The following is a 17,982-nucleotide window of genomic DNA, read 5'->3' as shown; positions in this document are numbered from 1 at the left end:
GGTTTGGCCCAATAAATGACTACCTAGTTAGTTCCAACAAAAAGAGCAAGTAGTTTAAAAAAGTAGTCCTGAGTAAGTTTTACTATTGCCAATAGCTATTTCTCAAAACATCAACCATGTTGGATCAGCTGGCCCTATTGTTGACATCTGCTCAGTTAATTGATTAGCTATCTCCAAAAGCAGCTGTACTAAAGGTAATCTAAATAGATCCAGTGTTCCCAATCTACAAGACAAAATATCCCTCACGTCCATAAAAACCACATTCAACTATGTTAACGGCAAATTTTTATATTCTCTTTCATTCTGCCACCACATTGTGAATAAAATTATCCTTTCTCGCAATAAGTGAAACGCACAGGTTTCGTTAGAAAATAATCGTATAGACTTAATTACTGAGTAGAAAAAATTACATTAGGATCTTGCTTTGAGTCCGTCTCTACGTATCAAAAACACTCGAACGTGAAAACCCAACACAATAGCGGGCTACATGCTACATAGGTCGCGGTGTCGTGCGATATTTTTGCATGTCTGATGCCCCAAGGAGGACAACAAACAAACCGTTCTTGGCAGCTTCTCCCGACTCCCGACTTATTTTGAATTACCCAGCCTCGACGTCTTACATCCACTTGTATCCGGTTTTATCCGGTTCAAACCTCTTCGCCAGTCTTGCATCCGTCCTGGCCGACAAACTACGGGTTTACATCCATCAAATATTTATAACTCGACCTTTTCTTTACTAGGTCAACACGTCGGAGGCAAATCTAGTTGTAACTACTCCAGACTAGATTGATTCCAAAGTTAAACCACTCCGTTACAAAGATATGCACCATGTACCACACAAATAAGCTTAGTGTTAGGACATTGTGGACTAGAACACTGCCGAGAAATTCTGGCTAGAACTCCTCAAGTGAACCATAGTTTTGACCTATGTTATAACTATAATACATAAGTTATATAAGTTACAGATTCCAGATCCCGAAACATTGTGTATTGTTTTTTACCATTGTGATGGAAAATGTCCACAATAAACATTTGAACAAAAACTTACTGGTTTATCGTCAACTTCGTAGAATTTTTAACGTTTTGAAAGGGAGTAAGCCTAGTCCAAACCCTGGTCTTGTTACTTTATGCTAACGTCGACTTTTTTTGTTAGATAACATCATTAGGCCTAATTAATATTGATAACCCAATGACAAATTGCACCTTGGCTGGAATGCTGGCACCTAACCAGCGACCTTCAGGATTTTAAGGCAGCACTGTAACCACTCGGCTAACAAGACATTGATGGTATAGACTTGATGACACCTTTACAACACCATTGTCCCATTATAAAATCTTACCTGAGCGTCAAAATGTGTTAATTTGTCAGAAACGTTAAAATTTCACTATGTACATACATATTATACATTGATCAGAGGGGGGTGCAATTTTACTGTGCGTTCAAGGAATTTATAGTAACTTAGGAAGATAGGCTACATACATTAGTTACCTATCGGCAAGAAACAAATATGAGAATATTGTGAAAAAATCCGTTTAAGGTAGGTTTTGCTACGGAATAAAGACAGATTTCTGTATGTATTATTCACCGGGTAAAAACAAGAATTTAAAAATAGTTTTCGGCAACACCAACCAACACCGCTTCACAACCTCACAACATGCCTTCCCGGCTTCCCCAGACAATCGTGTCAGATGTTTATGTCTTAGAACAAAACAGCTGTTGCAGCCACTAACCAGCTGTCTGAGGTTCGCAAAAACCGGCAACGCCTGGTTGTCATGGCAACCAACTATACTGTGGAAAATCCCCAACCCACCCAACACCCGCAGCTGCGGCGCGACGCTTTGCTGAACGTGCAAAAGCGAAATGAATACGGAACATGTCATTGACCTTGCGATCTCAGATAACTTATCACGTGTTTGTAACACATGTGAATAAATTGATAAGCGGTGTTCTGGTTGTAGTATCCAGGGAAGTCAATTGAATCTGCAGTAATTTGGCATCGTTCAATGTTCTCCGTTACATTAGATTTTATGATAACTTTGGCTACAGATACTAAGCTACTAACAGTTCTATGTTACTAACCGACTGAATAGCGTGAGACTATTTAAACAATAATATCACGAAATTATACTCATCGTAACTTAACAAGACATAATAATAAATGTAGCCTATTAATTCCGGTACCATAATATCATGTTCTTGATCGCAAATAGGTAATCGGGAATATTTCATACAATGGACTGTGTAGTTAGGTAAATTAGGCGTGTATAACATTTTGTTTATAAAACACAAACTGGAATAATATTTGGTCTTACGATTTACGACTTGTTCTTGTTGACATTGTGTACAGTTAGTAGAGCATAGGTGCGGGGATGTGATAACGTTTCTTGGGAATCATTATTGTGCCTATTTCTTAATTTTGTACAATCTGTGTGACCCTAATCGTGTTCACCCGTTAAACGAAAATATGAACAATATTTTAATTGCCATGATATGGATTATAACTAGACGACAATTGTAGAAAAGATTCCTGTCATTAGTGTCATTATCTTTTTATGCCTTGATTTTATGTAGCACGATAAATTAGTACCTAGATAAGACTTGCTATATGTGAAAATAATCATCACTTTAGTCTCGTTTTATGATAGGTAAGTTAAAAACTTACACATAGACCATCTTTATTGTACAACGTCGAAGATATCTTCACTCGATTTTGGTGAACTTGTGATTAGGTAAGATATGTTTTTGCTTTCTAATAAACTCTTTCAGTTCCTTCTAAAAAAAACTAAATGTTTTCTGAAATGTCGACGATTAGTCTATTTTCAATCGTAAAAAAACATATAGAAGCCTACAGAACTATAGGCCTATTATAAACCATTGCTAAGTAAGTTCATCTTGAACTGTTTAATTACAGTTCAGTTGAAATGCCCAGTAACCCAGTGTCTGTATACCGTGATAAAAATGCATAACCTGTTCCAAAGTAGGCACAATATTGGGCACAATAGACATGCAGTCAGCTTGAGCTTAACCTAAAAATCAGATATAACAACAATAATTGATTATACGCTACTATTGGTTATATGTCAGGAGAAAAATAATCAAGTAAAACTTACGAGCATTTATGTTTAAAATTATAATGTACCTAAACACACTTACCTATCAACAGCTCAGTATAATCTCACTAAATTGAGAACTATTGCTGGATCCTTGCCACAAACTATAAAGATCACTTGGTTGACTAACACAAATCACACCTACTCCTGTTATTGCAATAATTTCCCTTTGGCTGTCCCCATGATAACTACTGAATTTAACACTCACGAGGAAATAATGAAAACCGTGAACCACACAACAAAAGCTGTCTGCCTGCCTGCAGAGTGTAGACTAAACAAAACAAACCAAACTGACAAAGAGAAGAGGAAGAGAGTTGAGCCTCGAGCCACTCGTTGAATGTGAGGCGAAACGCGAACGCTATCTAGCGGCAGGCGCTGTCTGCGAAAGTGCAAAACAGCTGATCGTGACTGATCGAAACTCGAAACTGAAACATCGAGTCAACCAGTCGGCTTGCTCGCTTGCCGTAACAATTTTTCGCGCATGCGCCGGTTGCGCACATGTCTGCGTCATAGTGGCAGGGAGGCAGGCGCCAAGGAACAGGGATTCGTATTTCAATATTCTCAAATCGTTGCTCTTCCGAAAATAAATAAACATTTTCATAACGGTGGCGGTACTCTGTACAAAGCCACCGAGTCTCATGTTGTTCTAAGTATGCAGTATTAGTACTGTGTTAATTATTTGATGCAAAAGCTGGCATTATACAAATAAACCAATGTTATTTAGCAAAAATCTTTGTTTTACACTATTTCTTTAGGTTTAAGTTTCTAATTATATTTTGTAATTAATACAATTGTTTTTCGTCTTAAGTAGGTAATATATATGAGTAAGCTATAGTATTGTTATTACATTTCGGGATAATGTATTCTTTTCCACCTAGATACATTCATGCATGATCACTTTTTGACTGTGATTAAACAACCATAATGTCGGATATAAAATAAACCTGTAATAAGAAGAAACTTCAACAAAATGGTAAAACACATTCTTAGCTTGAAAATTACAGAAACGCTTAAAATATGTTCTCGCAGTAAATAAATAGACAAATAAATTAATAATTAGATGTTTATAGTACTTTACGCGACGATTGCGTTAAGTTAGTCTTTACGACACGAGTAGAAAATTTCTACGAGTGTCGTAAAGACTATTAACGCGAGTTGCGTACATACACTACTTTACCTACGACCGTTTTTTAACTACAGTACTAACAATCTGGTTTTTAATTACTAACAATCACGGTAACTCATAACTACTTGGAGAGGTTATGTTTTCGTTTATTGTCATTGCCACTGAAAGTGATGCAACGACTTATTGTATAATCAGCTGATTTCATGTAATTACGTGTTTGTTAAAGTTCGTTAAATAATACGTTACTTTTTCAGGGAATAGGTTCTGCTAGCAGCATTCTTACCATAAATACTGTATCAGGTACAAGGTACAATTAGGGAAATGTTGCATTTTTTTGGTCAACTGAATAATATAGTTGGGAATAATAAAGCATCGAATATGTGGTCCGCAACGAGTTGGATGAAAAAGTGGTTATGAGGTTTTCAAAATAAACAAGAAACACATTTTCATTTATCAATTTAACCTTATTTTGTTTCGTCCATTTAATGAATTGCTAGTACAGTATGTAATTTCATACCTTTGTTTCGATTTTGGTGGCAAAAAATTAGCGCAAACAGTTTGTGCTCTCATTTCCATCTCGTCAACTTCACTTTCACTAACTGACATTTTTAAATCATTTTAATCTACCTTCCTTAAACTTCCACCAACTTAGGTAATAAATACGCGAGTATCAACAGGAACAAGTCGGATCAACAATTAAAATTCTCAACTGATCAGCTTATTAGTTGACGTTCGAAGCATTACAATTTTACTTATTTTCTCTCAATCCTTGAATCTCATTGGTCCGTTACCCGTGTTGTTATGAGAAAAATTATGCTGTTATGGAATGAAACTATATCTAAGAACTAAACTGAAATGGCTACTTTAAAAAACGGTCCTAGGTAAAATTAAATTAATGGATTCACTTTAACGAGACAGTAATTGTAAAATTGAGGCATACTTTGGTTGAAACTCAGAGATAAGATAACGGACACGATTTAAGTCTTCAAACAGATTGATAACAACAGCGTAATTTGAACAAATAATGAATAGCCTCAGTAATTGTAAAGATTAGTTGTGTTGTTATCTTTGGGTGGAAGACTCTCCTTTTATCTATGGTGGAACATCTACATCATAGAGTACCGTGAAATATGTTATCGAATTTTTGTTCCGATAGGCCTACTTGAGAGAAATTTTATCTCTTGAATTGGTTGTAACAACGTGTCAGAGTACCACGTCACGAATATTGTCTCCATCGCGATAGCATAGGCGATTCCTTGGGTCAGCAGGTCAGCTGAATACAATTATTTTATTGTTAGTTCTGTCCGGTGCACTGTAGAGGTCGTGATTTGTTTACAATTTGTTTCTTCAGTCATTTTTAACACCTCATTTTTTGTTTACAATCTGTTCTATATTTTATGTTGAACAATAAGTAAATGCCAGTAACTTGTGTAAGTAACTTTTGAGCAATAAAATAGCTGCTAAGCACTGTCAACAACAAATTTTCTTTAAAAAATCACATCACAAAAATCTGAAGGGCAGGTCCAGAATTGAGGGCCTCTTATGTCTGTAAATTGTATCCGTAACGTTGAGTAAGTTCAATGCTAAATGATTTTGATGAGATTTTAATTTAGTAACATATCTTTCACTTAAGGTTATGATTTCGTCCTCCTGATGCATCTTAAGGTCTTGATGTAGCGTTCTATTGGTAACGTACCATGGTGCATTAGTTATCTTCCTTAGCATTGTCGATTGGCATGTTTGGATGATTTCGATATTTGAAGTACTCGCCGAGCCCTAAAGTTGCACTCCGTATGTCCATATTGGTTTCAATATCGTTTTATACAGCAATAATTTATTTTCTAGATTAAGTTTAAAATTTTCTTCCGATATGAGCCAATTTAACTGATTAGATTTTTAATTTAGTTGTTGCCGTTTTCTCCAAATAATGTAAGTTTTCCATGTTAATTTCGTATCTAAATTGATCCAAGTATTTAACCTCAGTTACTTCAGGAAGTTGTGTGTTGTTTATTGTGACAGGAGTACAAGAATTTAGATTTAGAGTAACAGTATTTACTGTATTATTATTTTTGTTATTGCGGTTTTAGAGGAATGTACACACGTGTCTCTTCTAATAAGTGACTTATCTTATAATTGGTCTTAAGTTTATCTGGACGCAAAACCACGACCAAAATCATTAAATTAATCCTAAAATAATAGGAACAAAGTTTCGTCGACACTAGCGATCAGTGTCACCGGACGTGAACTAGACACGAAGAACGAGCTTCAAAATTTACAATGGGATGAAAAGTTTACTTGTGTTTTTAGTCTATGCTTACATAGTAAATGTGTAAGCTATTCGCGAACTTCAATACGTGCTAAAACCGTAGATTAAATCAAATACATTAAACATAATCCTTTAGTATAGACATAGATAAAGTAATACAATAATTACTCATTACTTCATCTATTGTATAGACTTAAATAAGTAAATCTATACCATGGATGAAAGTAATATAATTATATTACTTCATCTTTGGTAGATTTATCATTCTTAAGGATCCAGCTTAGTTTCGTCTGGTTTGTGTTTTTGTTTACTATGCGTTCTTGTTATTTTAAAACTGGTTTAACCAAATTAAATGCTCTAATTATAAACATTAGGCCGTCCTCTGCTTTTATAGCTAAAAAGTAAAGCAAAACCCGTCAAATTACCGTAAAATAAGATAAACAAAATATCGTTGACACTAGCACTCAGTTTCACCAACATGAACCAGAATTTTAAAAATAAGCTTCAGATTTTGCAATGGGATGACTCGATGAGAATCAAGAATAAAAAAATCAAAAACTTTATTACTAAAAATGCAAGGTTACATTACTGAAAAAGAAGAAGTCCACTTGTGCGGTAAAACATAAACAATAAGAATGTCCCCATTCTTATTGTTTATCCTATCAACTAACCAACGATCATATAAGATCTTACATGATCGTTGCCCTGCCCTACTAGGTACCCAATGATAGAAATGAAACTGTATCGCTTGATTGTATATAATTATTTTTTATTTAGTTTCATTTACGCTTATAAACAGCTAAAATGAAAACAGCTGATTTTCTTGTTGGTTCCAACGGCACAATTTGTTTACAGTGTGCTATACGGTATCTCTTTTACAACATTTATTTCTGGTTCAATGTATTCAAAGAAGTTTGAACTATTCTGACAATGTTAGCTAAAAATTTGTATGAAAGGTTTACTAGTGGATGACTAATTTGCAGACTTCAGGATGTAACTTCACTGTTATGGTTACAAGAAGGTAAGACGATAAGTAAGGAAATTTGGATCATTTTCTAAATTTTTGTTACTGCATAATCTGAATCCTTCTCTTTCTCCATGGGTAACATTAGCAAAGAATAAATAAACACCAGGAGCTTGGATTACGGTGCTTGTATCACGGTCCTTGTTTACGGTGCTTGTATCACGGTCCTTGTTTACGGTGCTTGTATCACGGTCCTTGTTTACGGTGCTTGTAAATAATTGTGATGAACACTTTTTATCTTTCCATCAGATATATTTTTGATGGAGTTTACAGTTTTTCTCAGACCTTCGTAAGTCCAAATGAGCTCCAATAACATTTTGTACAACAGTGAAAAGGGATTTGTTTTCAACGGGTAATTTGCAACTAATAAGCCAATTTCAATGGAGTAGTTTGTGCGAATGCATGAAAGCCATCATCCAGATGCATGGTAAGAAAACAAAACCATATAGTATCAAACGTCTATAATTAATTGTAAAACGGAGTTCCGTTGAATATACTGTTATGTAAAGACAAACGAAACGAAACTCTGAAGGCCCAGAGCGAAACCTTGAGCACTGACAAAACATTGAGTAGCGTTACTCTATTGTCTGTGTCTTATTATAAAATCAAAACAGCAACCCATCTATCGCACTCCGTTGTACATTAGCATAGAAATAGTAGACCTTATCTTCAAGCCTATAGCTCTATCTATCTTGCCTACTCTAATCTATGACAGTAGTTGGGCTATATTTTTTTTTAATTCATCCAAATCGGTCCAATATAGTCTTTGCTCTATGGAAAGCCGGAAAAGAATTTTTTTAACGGTCGTTTCTTCTTTAGTTTGTTTATTATTGGCATTTGCCATTTACCTAACCTTATACACATTGTGCTTCTCTATTAATTTATACAAAACTGGAGGGAATTCGTTTTACAGCTTGTTCTAAATAAGATTATATCTTAATTGCCTCTAGTACTTACATTGTAAATGTTTTCATTTGTATTGCATACTTCACGTTATCACTACAATCATTACAATCTGTAGGATTTTAGAAAATTGTTCCGTTTTAAGAGGGAATTATAGATTGTACAAAACGTTAGTTAAAAAAATTCGTTACTTGTCTTCTATTATAGTAATAAATTTCCACCAAAATACGCAATTATGAAATTAGTGCGAAAAAAAATTTTATTTGTTGAAATTATCTTGATACAGGTTAATTTTGACAAATTTACACAGTGTTATCACACGGGTCCCATGGTGTAATGGTTAGCACTCTGGACTCTGAATCCAGCGATCCGAGTTCAAATCTCGGTGGGACCTATTGCTTTTTGATCGTGCCGCATCAAATACCTTCTTTATAAGAACTAGACTTTTTTTTAAATTAAAACTTAATTTCTACAAAACTGGGACCCTAAACTAACATTATGGCTTCGACATTCCCTAGTTCTCAAAATTATCTTTCTTTCAAGACAAAAATCATGAAAATCCGTCCAGTGGTTGATTCAGAATCGTGAAATAAAAAAAAACTCTGTCACGTTATAATATAGTTACTGGATATTTAGGTGTTTTATTATTCTACTATAATTATATAGCTGCTAAACCACCTGAATTACAATGAAACAATGAAGACAATGAAAATTTGTGTAGATAAATACCTTACGCCGCAGCAAACCTGCCGCCTTATAGAAGCGAATTTCCATTTGCCTGAATTGATTTTCAATTAGCATAATAACTATACATACATATTAGCATATTTAAATACATAAGGTTTAACGAGTGCCTAGGTTTGCTACTACAAGAGAACAAATACATTGTGTTTTTTAGTACTAATAAATAAATTTGCCAAGTTTGATCAAAATATATCCATAAACAAGCAAACTACAACATTTTACAATATTCTCCATAAGAATAACATGGACATTTTAAATTTACAATTGTTTTTATTTTCTCGGTAAACAATAATAATTACCTATACAAAAACACTTTGATATAGACCTGCTGAATTATTTGTTTTTAAGCTCTTTAAAAAGGCCTAGAAAGAAATTTTGAAAATTTGTTTTTAGAGGATCAAAAATTTATAGATGTAAATCAATATTTTTACCCTATAAAACCCTTGTAAACCCCCGTTCCCATGGTCCGATCAAGCTGGTTCGCGAACTCGTTCAAGTCTATCCCGCCTCACACCTTCTAACCAAATTTCATCAAAATCAGACAAAAATTACTCAAGTTATTAGGCCTATCTATTATATATGTATATATTATTAAGTAAATTAAAATATATATACAAATTTGAGCTGATAGTGTTTTTGGCCTCTGGGGACATATAAATGAAAAAGTAAATCGGTCCCTGGCAAGTTCTAATTTAACATGATGCTATTTACATTGCGAGGGTGTTTTAGTGAAATTGTAATAGCTCAGTATTAAACGAATTTGACAGGTTATTGATCATAACCTATCTATAAACAAACACCAATTAATTAATGTACTGCTTATTACACATAAAAATAACACGGGAAGTTTAAATTTACAGTTTATTTGGAATTTTCTCCGTTGGGCCTAACTATTAAGGGTACATAAAAGCTGCATATACTTAATCATTATAGTTGTTTAAGCTCTAATAAATGGCCTAATCGCCTCAGATATTTTCTAGTTATCACTAAATATATAAAGTAATTACAGTATTAAATACTGTACTACTGTATTTACTAGTAGTAGTAGCCTGTACTCGTACTAGCTGGCATAGATGGTACTGGCACAGACAATATTAGTAGTGGCATTGACTATATAAGGTATATATAGTCAATGGTAGTGGTTTCTGTTGTCTGTGGTACGTACTGGGTACTGGTCAGTAATGCCAATGCAGCATATGACGGCAAAGCAGTACGGCAGTACTTTTGAAAACTTTCTAGTGTTGCCACCAGGTAGCAGCATCAAGCAAGGTTTTATCAGTAGTTATATATCGGTGGGTTTTATAGTAATGCGTCCAAACGCATGTACAATACATAAAATAACAATGATATACAAACGCATTATATTTTTAAACCTCCTCTAAATCAACGTGTAATCCGATAACAGATTAACTAAAAATATTTAGAGGTAACCATTTTTATTATACTGTATTTTCCATTCATAGGCCAATAACAAATTAAAAAGGGTTACTTCTTACGCAAATTTACTGTTTTAGTTAAAACTAATGTGTAATGTTCACGGAAGTGACGGAGGTGCTTGTAGAACCATGTAGAACAAACAGCATTTACACCAAATATTTGTTCTAAACATTGATCAGCTGATAAACGGTGGCAGAGTCAACAATGAACCCATAATCAGCTGTTTGAGTAGCAGTAGGGAAATGTGTAATGCTGCCAACCGCACACACTACAAAAAGTGTTGATGGGCCTGGGAAATATTCACTAATTTTCCTGACAGTACCACCACCTCCAATACATTATCCGGTAAAAATATATCTCCGTCACATTAACATATATAGAACTTGAATAGATACTTTTAAAGCTGGACGAAACCCTGACGAGGAGTTTACTGTATTTTGGTTTTAATCTAGAAAATCACAACTACAAAAGAGCGCGTTTTTATCTACACTGCACAAGTGAGCTTCAATATCAAATATGACGATTAAAGATATAGTTGTAGATAGATCTAAAGATATAGATATGGTCAAATATGATCAGCTAATATAGTAAACAAACAAATCAAAGCTAAAAAATCATAAACTTGTTGGAAATATAAAGTGACAACAAGAGATGGTTGCAATTTAAAGTAATTAACAATGCAAATTGATCTTTATTACAATTTTAAGTGATTACTGGTTAGTATCTTTACAATTTATTTATATACTTTATTCCTTATTCTGTGGTAAAAAAAAAAAAAAAAAAAAAAAAAAAAAACATAGACTATTATAAAATAACCCACTTATGTGTATTCACTATCAATATGTCAAGCTATAACAGTAACGTTTTTCCTAATTCATCACACATTTTAGATTCGAAGGGTAACTTGTTTAGGAACTATGCGTATTCCAAATAATAAAAACACTTTTTACGCCCAACCTACTTTTAAATTCCTAGAAACCCCGATAATTTATCTTTGTTCCCATATTTTTAAACTCTTATAGTCTATTAATATATTTTCTGCTACGTATTTAAAAAGTGCAGTTATATTCAACGTTCGTTCAGAAATTAAAAAAACCCCGTACATTTACCAAAATACCTAGTCAGGGAATTTTTACCAATCAATTGGCAACACTGTGAGCTATAGAGTCGCAGTCGAAGTCTATAGGCCTAGTATCAGATCAGACCCTTTACTTGTGGTTGTCGCAGCCAAGTCGTAAGAACAATGTTGTTCCAGTGTGATTGCATACTATAAGTGTTATCGTTTTATGTTTTACAGTGTATTTAGGTATTGTCCGTTAGTTTTATAATGGTTACATAATGGACTCCAACCGACCACATTCTCAGTCGTGAGTAATTTTTCAAACAAATTTAACAATTTATTAACATAATTTTTTTACAAATTTATTATGGTTTATTTTCATTGCTAAATGTATAACTGAATAAAACATACCCAAGTACATAATACAAAGAACATACTATTTACACATTGCATATAGAGGCAATTAATTGTCCCTTTATAGACCTTTATTTGAACAAAACTGTATTCTCAGTAACAATCTGAATCTTTAAAATATTTTATTTATCAAAGTGCCCAGAATTGTTCGCAGTGCATTTTTTTACCAAACAGCGGGTGGATTCTTAGTAATTAGTTATGAAACTTAGCATATTTAGCCTATTTTAAATTTGAAATAGTCAAACTATATAATAACTGTAGAGTTATTACGCTCTCTCACGCGGTGTTAGTATAAAATGGTATCTTTACACAATTATACGTATTCATAAGATATTATTTTGCACATACTAGGCCTACGATGTTTTATAACAGAATAATTTATTTTGTTATTTTATCGAAACGCCAAACTATTAAATATTAAAAGAGCTAGCCATAAGTTACTTCATATGAAAACTGCACATTCATATCTAGACTTATTTGGTTTGAGAGTAGACAGTTGTCAACATTACAAAGAGCGATTCTCAGGAATAGTTTCTATCTCTGTTGCCGTTAGTTTTTGGAATGGCCAGCGTCTGGAATAAATTCACTCTTGTTTTCGAATGGGACCTCGTAGGCTGCGTTGCTGCGTTGTTAGTCAAACGTTAAATTTCACCCAGTAGCTTTTTGTAAAGTAAAGCTTATAAGCATTAAAGTATTATATTGTCTGTGTTATAAGGATTTAGATGCTCGAAAGAGATTGGAAGTAGGAATTTTATAATCCAGGCTCTATATTTGTTTTAATTTCTAAAACACTGACTCGAAAATATATTATTATTGTCCCTTTGATGGATTATCTTCCGGCCTAACAAAATATACACTGTAACGCAAACGCTATCACGAACGAAGCTAGTCTAGATTATTCTGTAAAAACTAGTTTAGTCAAACTAAATCCCATTTCCTGTGGATGTCAGACAAACGCGAGAGGACGGGCGTCGCCGTGAATTAAGACAATAGCAATTCTGTTGGAATGAAACGAAACGAGTAGGTTTGCGTTTACCTAATCTCTGTGTAACAACCAACGTTGGGAACAACTCATATGAGCTTTTATAGAAAGATTGAAAATGGTACCTCAAAACCAGAAACACCTTCTGGTCTGGTAGTTGTTTTCTAAGTGAAATTAAAAATAACAGTAGAATTTAATTGTTTCTCCAGTTTGACAGTTGTTTTACCCTCGTAAACTAAAATCACCGCATACCACTTGAGGTCCTTCATTTCCCTTTACCCAACTGCGGTATCACTAATTATTAATCATCTAATAATAATCTATGACCTAGGAGCCTCTTTTTCATTCGCTTATAGGCTGCAAATGTCAAAGTTCCCGCGAATGTGGCTATAGATAACTATATAGACGCTAAATATCATTACGCTGGAAACTCATCGAACCCTGCAGACTACAATCACAGACAAGAGATGTATAAATGTTTATTCCATGCGTGTTTTTATGCGTAACACCAAGGCAAAACAAATAGAGTCTGACAAATATTTGTTCTGTGGTATAAATTTAAGTCAACAGTTTTCGATACATTCACGTATGTCACTGTCACAAGTTTTCAAGGATTTACCGTACGCGTACCCAGTACCCACGAATTGACAGGCTGTCAGTTGTGTTATTGGCCCGTGTCCCTTGTTCCTTGTGTTAATACAATCACGTTTGTAGATAAGGAATCACGACGCGATGGAGTGGTCTACTACCGCGTCGGAACTACTGCACTTCATCAACACTAGCATGATAAACTATAGAGTGGAAGTGCACTTACTTACACTAGTGCTTGCAACGATTTCGCAATTTTTTATTAGTTTTTAAATTTGTTCCAAAAATTGTTTTTTCTTTTTCACCCTTAAAACAGTCATCGTATGAATCTTAAAACAACAAATTAATTTTATTTAATTAAACATGGAGGCAATTTTGGAAAACTGTAGGCTAAATACATTTAAAATTCCCATGTTATTCTTATGAAGAAAAATTGAACATTTATTTTTAGTTTGCTTGTTTATGGTTACATACATATTTTGATAAATATTTTCAAATTTATTTATTTCATAATACTTTCGAGTATTCAATTAAAATTTTATGGAAAAAGACCTATTCCCCTCCCTGTAGTAGCCGACCTTTACTTGTTAAATCTAATCTTATTGAATAGGGAATAAATCTTACATGTGTAAGTAAATATTTGAGTAAAAATCCAAGCAGAAAAATGGGGATTTGCTTAGTCTGCTGGTTTGGTGCAACTGTTACTATTTATGTGTTGTACGTTCACTGAGAAGTCTTGAAAACATATTCTGATATTCTGAAAAGGAGTCTTGATTTTCCATTCTGCCAATTAAAATAATATTTTCCCATGGTATTTACCCACTTCTAACACCAATTTGAATGGCAGAGTTTATTATGGGCTGGTCCTAGGGCCCTAGGGGGGATAATGGAATAATATAGTGTAAACAAAACACACAAAACACGAAGTAGTATAGGCATTATGAGTATACACGTTATGCTTCCAGATTGCCTCAAATTTAGTTTACTGTTGTATGATCAACATTTTCTCTGTGGAGGGTTCTAGACTGGGGCCGGGGGCCCATAAAATCACCTGACAGCAGCTTTTCAACTGGCTGGATTTTGCTCATAGAGTTTTTATATAGGGCTTGAAAACAGCAACCTGTTTGATTATTTTGTTTTAAATTTTAAAATACCGGTACTTCAACTTCAAGTATTAAAATACAAACGAAAACGATTCAATTGTTTTTATTACTTCTGTATTTCTTCTGGGTTCTCATTAGAAATATATATAAAAAAAAATACTGACATGCTAATAGTGTTAATCACTGTATTCGACTTGGTAAAACTTTATTAACATATTTGGTAACAAATCCATTTATAGATTTCATTTACCAAGTTTGTTTCTGGACTCATTATGCCCATTTAAATCCTGCTTATGAAATATTCACCCAAAGGTTGTATACAATAATCATTCAGGCAGATTAAAGGTTGGATTGACATGACAAGGATGGGAAAACACTATTACTTTGTGCTCTTTTACCCTATATCAGTGTGTGAGAATGAGGTGTTCAAAACCCAATAACAAAGACTTTTGCTTATCACATGCTACAGTATCAAGAAAACTGATGAACTTTGACTTTTGATAAATAAACACTGATGCCAACATAGAATTTCAGGCACCTAAATCCCACTGTTTGAGAGTTTATTTCGTAGTAAATTATACAACTTCGCCATGTACACAGGTGCAAGAGCATATTTTTAATAATTTTTAATATGAATACTTTTAGGATATCATGTATGTACTTACAAGTGATTACAATACTGTACTTAAAATGTCCCTATCCTGGTGATGTGCCTCTCTCAAACCCAATTTTGAAACAGTAATTGTTAAAAAAGTATATTATCTCTGTTACCCAATATTTAAAAATACCCCGCCGCAGCAAACCTGCTGACTAAGTGAATTTCCAGTTGCCTGAATTGATTTTTAATTAAATGTATTTAATTAACATTAGGTTTTATGAGTACATACACACACAGGGAGGGTAAAAAATTGTGTTTTTAGTAAAATATTAATAACTTTAGTATAAAATAAATAAATTTACCAAGTTTGATCAAAATATATCCATAAACAAGCAAACTACAACATTTTACAATATTCTCCATATCAATAACCTGAGAATTTTAAAATAACAATTTTTTGAATTTTCTCTGTAACCAATAATTGTACAAAAACACTTTGATATGCTAAATTATTTGTTTTTTGATCTTTAAAAAGGTCTGGAGAGAAATAGGGAAATTTTGTGTTTAGAGGGTCAACAATTTGAAAAGCCAATTTTTAATTGGCCCCCTTTTAACGTTTTAGGACGACTTATCATCAATTATCAATTATAAATTATTTAAGATGGGGACGTCACTGAGTGAAAATTTAAAAACGTAAGTTTTCAGGAAAAGTACTTTTAAAATTTTTTGTTCAGTTTTTTGAAACTTTTTTTATTTTTTTTTATTTCTTTGACATTTGAAGTTTCATAAAATGTCCATGGTAAAGCAATATCTTTGGCGATTTTTTATTAATAGAGCATCTTTGATGGAAAAACACCAAAATTTTGTCACGACCATCACGGACATAAAACTGAATATTAAAAATAGTTAATATTATTTTTATAACTATGTTTTGCTGTAAATTAATTTACTTTTATGGCCATTATACAATAAACAGCCCACTAAGCTTTTGGTATATTTGGTCTTTCTATGATAGAAATCATCAACGTGATGGTCAGGGACAAGCGGTACGGTCGTGAATTGTATGGAATAATCTAAATTTTTCCAAACAATCCTTCAATTATACTGTTAGTTATAATACAAATATGTGTTTCAATTGAACTAAACTGTTCAATTTACAAAATGATATTTAAGTTATTGTCACGACCAAACACAGTATAATCCATAAGGCTGGATTGGTCGTGAAAAAACCCGTGATGGTTGTGAAACTTTGGTCGTGACATTACATGGTATTTGGCTCTGTTCTGGCGACAGCCCTGCACCTCATGTTCGAGGATACAAAGTGGACTTCTAGGTTAATGTAGCAATTGTAATATCATATCAACAAAAATTAACACCACGTCTACTTCATCAAATGACTACATACGGTCATGGACACACCAAAATTACAAAAAACACAAACATGCCTTTATTAATCTTGTAACTACTTCTTTCAACACTAAACGACCGGCACAACAAACTTGACGTAAACCCCGAAATAGTCTCTAAAACGAACTGACGCAATCGACGCCAGGCTTGCAACTGTCGTGCTCCAAAGTTGACAATTTTCCCCAAATGGTCGTGACGCCAAATCGAGGGACAGACTTATTTTGTCGTGGTAGTCAGTTTGCAATGACAATAACATTATAATATGCTCCTTTTTTGTAAGTTTAATAACTATTGACGACATAAAAATATGGCTTTATAGATTTCGGCATGAATAATTAGTCTAAAAACAGCGTGAAAGTTGGAAAATGTACCCTAGGGACACGTCATGGTCGTGAATTTCGAGACTTTAAAAATACAAAAAAAATACCTAGAACCTATTTAAAACCAAATAAATGTGTGTAACATGTTGCCCCCGTCCCAAAAATTATAAAACACATAATAATAAACTACAAAGCCAGTAGCTACGAAGTAAAAGGCCAGGGACATAAAAACGTACGTTTTTAAATTTTCACTCCACTATGTGCTTATTTTAACCCAAATATGAGTGAAGGATGAGTGTAGGATGAGTGGCGCGATCTTGTAGTCTTGTTAGTGACTAGGGCCGACATGTTCCTTTAGACACAGCTGTTAATTAATAGCCCATACAGCTAATGACAACTAAGGGACCTACAGTTTATTGTGGAATCCGAACCACATTTTTCCTCGTAATTAACGAATTGGTCTAATTATTAGGATAGTACCGGTACTGCGGATAGTCGTAGTACTCACTAGCGCGGACGTTAATCCACACCAGGAAGCATCGCATCCACAGTGCATCCCTATAAATATCCACAATTCGGGACCTCCTAGTAGCCGGATTACAGGACGACGCCACCCCTCCCGCCCGTCCCAGTCATAACATCATAACAGACCCTCCAAATAGGAAGTCAATCTACGACTGGCATCGGCAATTGAAGGCCACGGGTTACTTTGGAAAAGGAAAGAGCTCTGGGAGACCAGCAATGTCTAATGATTATGTTGAGTTAATCGGTGCAAGGGTTGTAAACACTTCAAGAATATCAACGCGGAGGGTGAGTATGGCTTTGCTTGTGGGGTTATGTTAAAGACAGAGTTTTATACCTCCTTTGCCGTTTAATGTCTTGGAGAACAGGCATCATAT

General features: G+C 34.0%; 2 protein-coding genes and 1 non-coding gene across 4 annotated transcripts in view; 2 read left to right on the top strand and 1 right to left on the bottom strand.

The window, feature by feature from the left end:
* LOC128999706 (monocarboxylate transporter 14-like) overlaps positions 1 to 3,397 on the bottom strand; it is a 40,972-nt gene extending 37,575 nt beyond the window's left edge. The window contains exon 1 of the mRNA XM_054426345.1: positions 3,155 to 3,397. The gene's annotated coding sequence lies outside the window, so the exon portion shown is untranslated. The remainder of the gene's footprint in view (positions 1 to 3,154) is intronic.
* A 4,015-nt stretch (positions 3,398 to 7,412) lies between these two features.
* LOC129000830 (uncharacterized) overlaps positions 7,413 to 17,982 on the top strand; it is a 35,739-nt gene continuing 25,169 nt past the window's right edge. The window contains exon 1 of one of the 2 annotated variants that reach the window (XM_054427873.1): positions 7,413 to 7,524. In XM_054427873.1, coding sequence (XP_054283848.1) covers positions 7,472 to 7,524 — 53 coding nt within the window. In that variant the 5' untranslated portion in view covers positions 7,413 to 7,471. Of the gene's footprint in view, positions 7,525 to 11,839; positions 11,979 to 17,982 lie in introns of those variants that run through there. The other variant, XM_054427874.1, reaches the window with a different exon arrangement.
* Positions 8,753 to 8,824, top strand: Trnaq-cug (transfer RNA glutamine (anticodon CUG)). Its single transcript has one exon. It is a non-coding gene; the product is annotated as a tRNA-Gln (tRNA).

The sequence above is a fragment of the Macrosteles quadrilineatus genome, unplaced genomic scaffold (assembly GCF_028750875.1).
Source record: "Macrosteles quadrilineatus isolate MER2022 unplaced genomic scaffold, UCM_ALF_1.0 Scaffold_8__2_contigs__length_117827958, whole genome shotgun sequence".
Taxonomy (NCBI): Eukaryota; Metazoa; Arthropoda; class Insecta; order Hemiptera; family Cicadellidae; genus Macrosteles; species Macrosteles quadrilineatus.
This window is presented reverse-complemented; position numbering and strand designations above follow the sequence as displayed.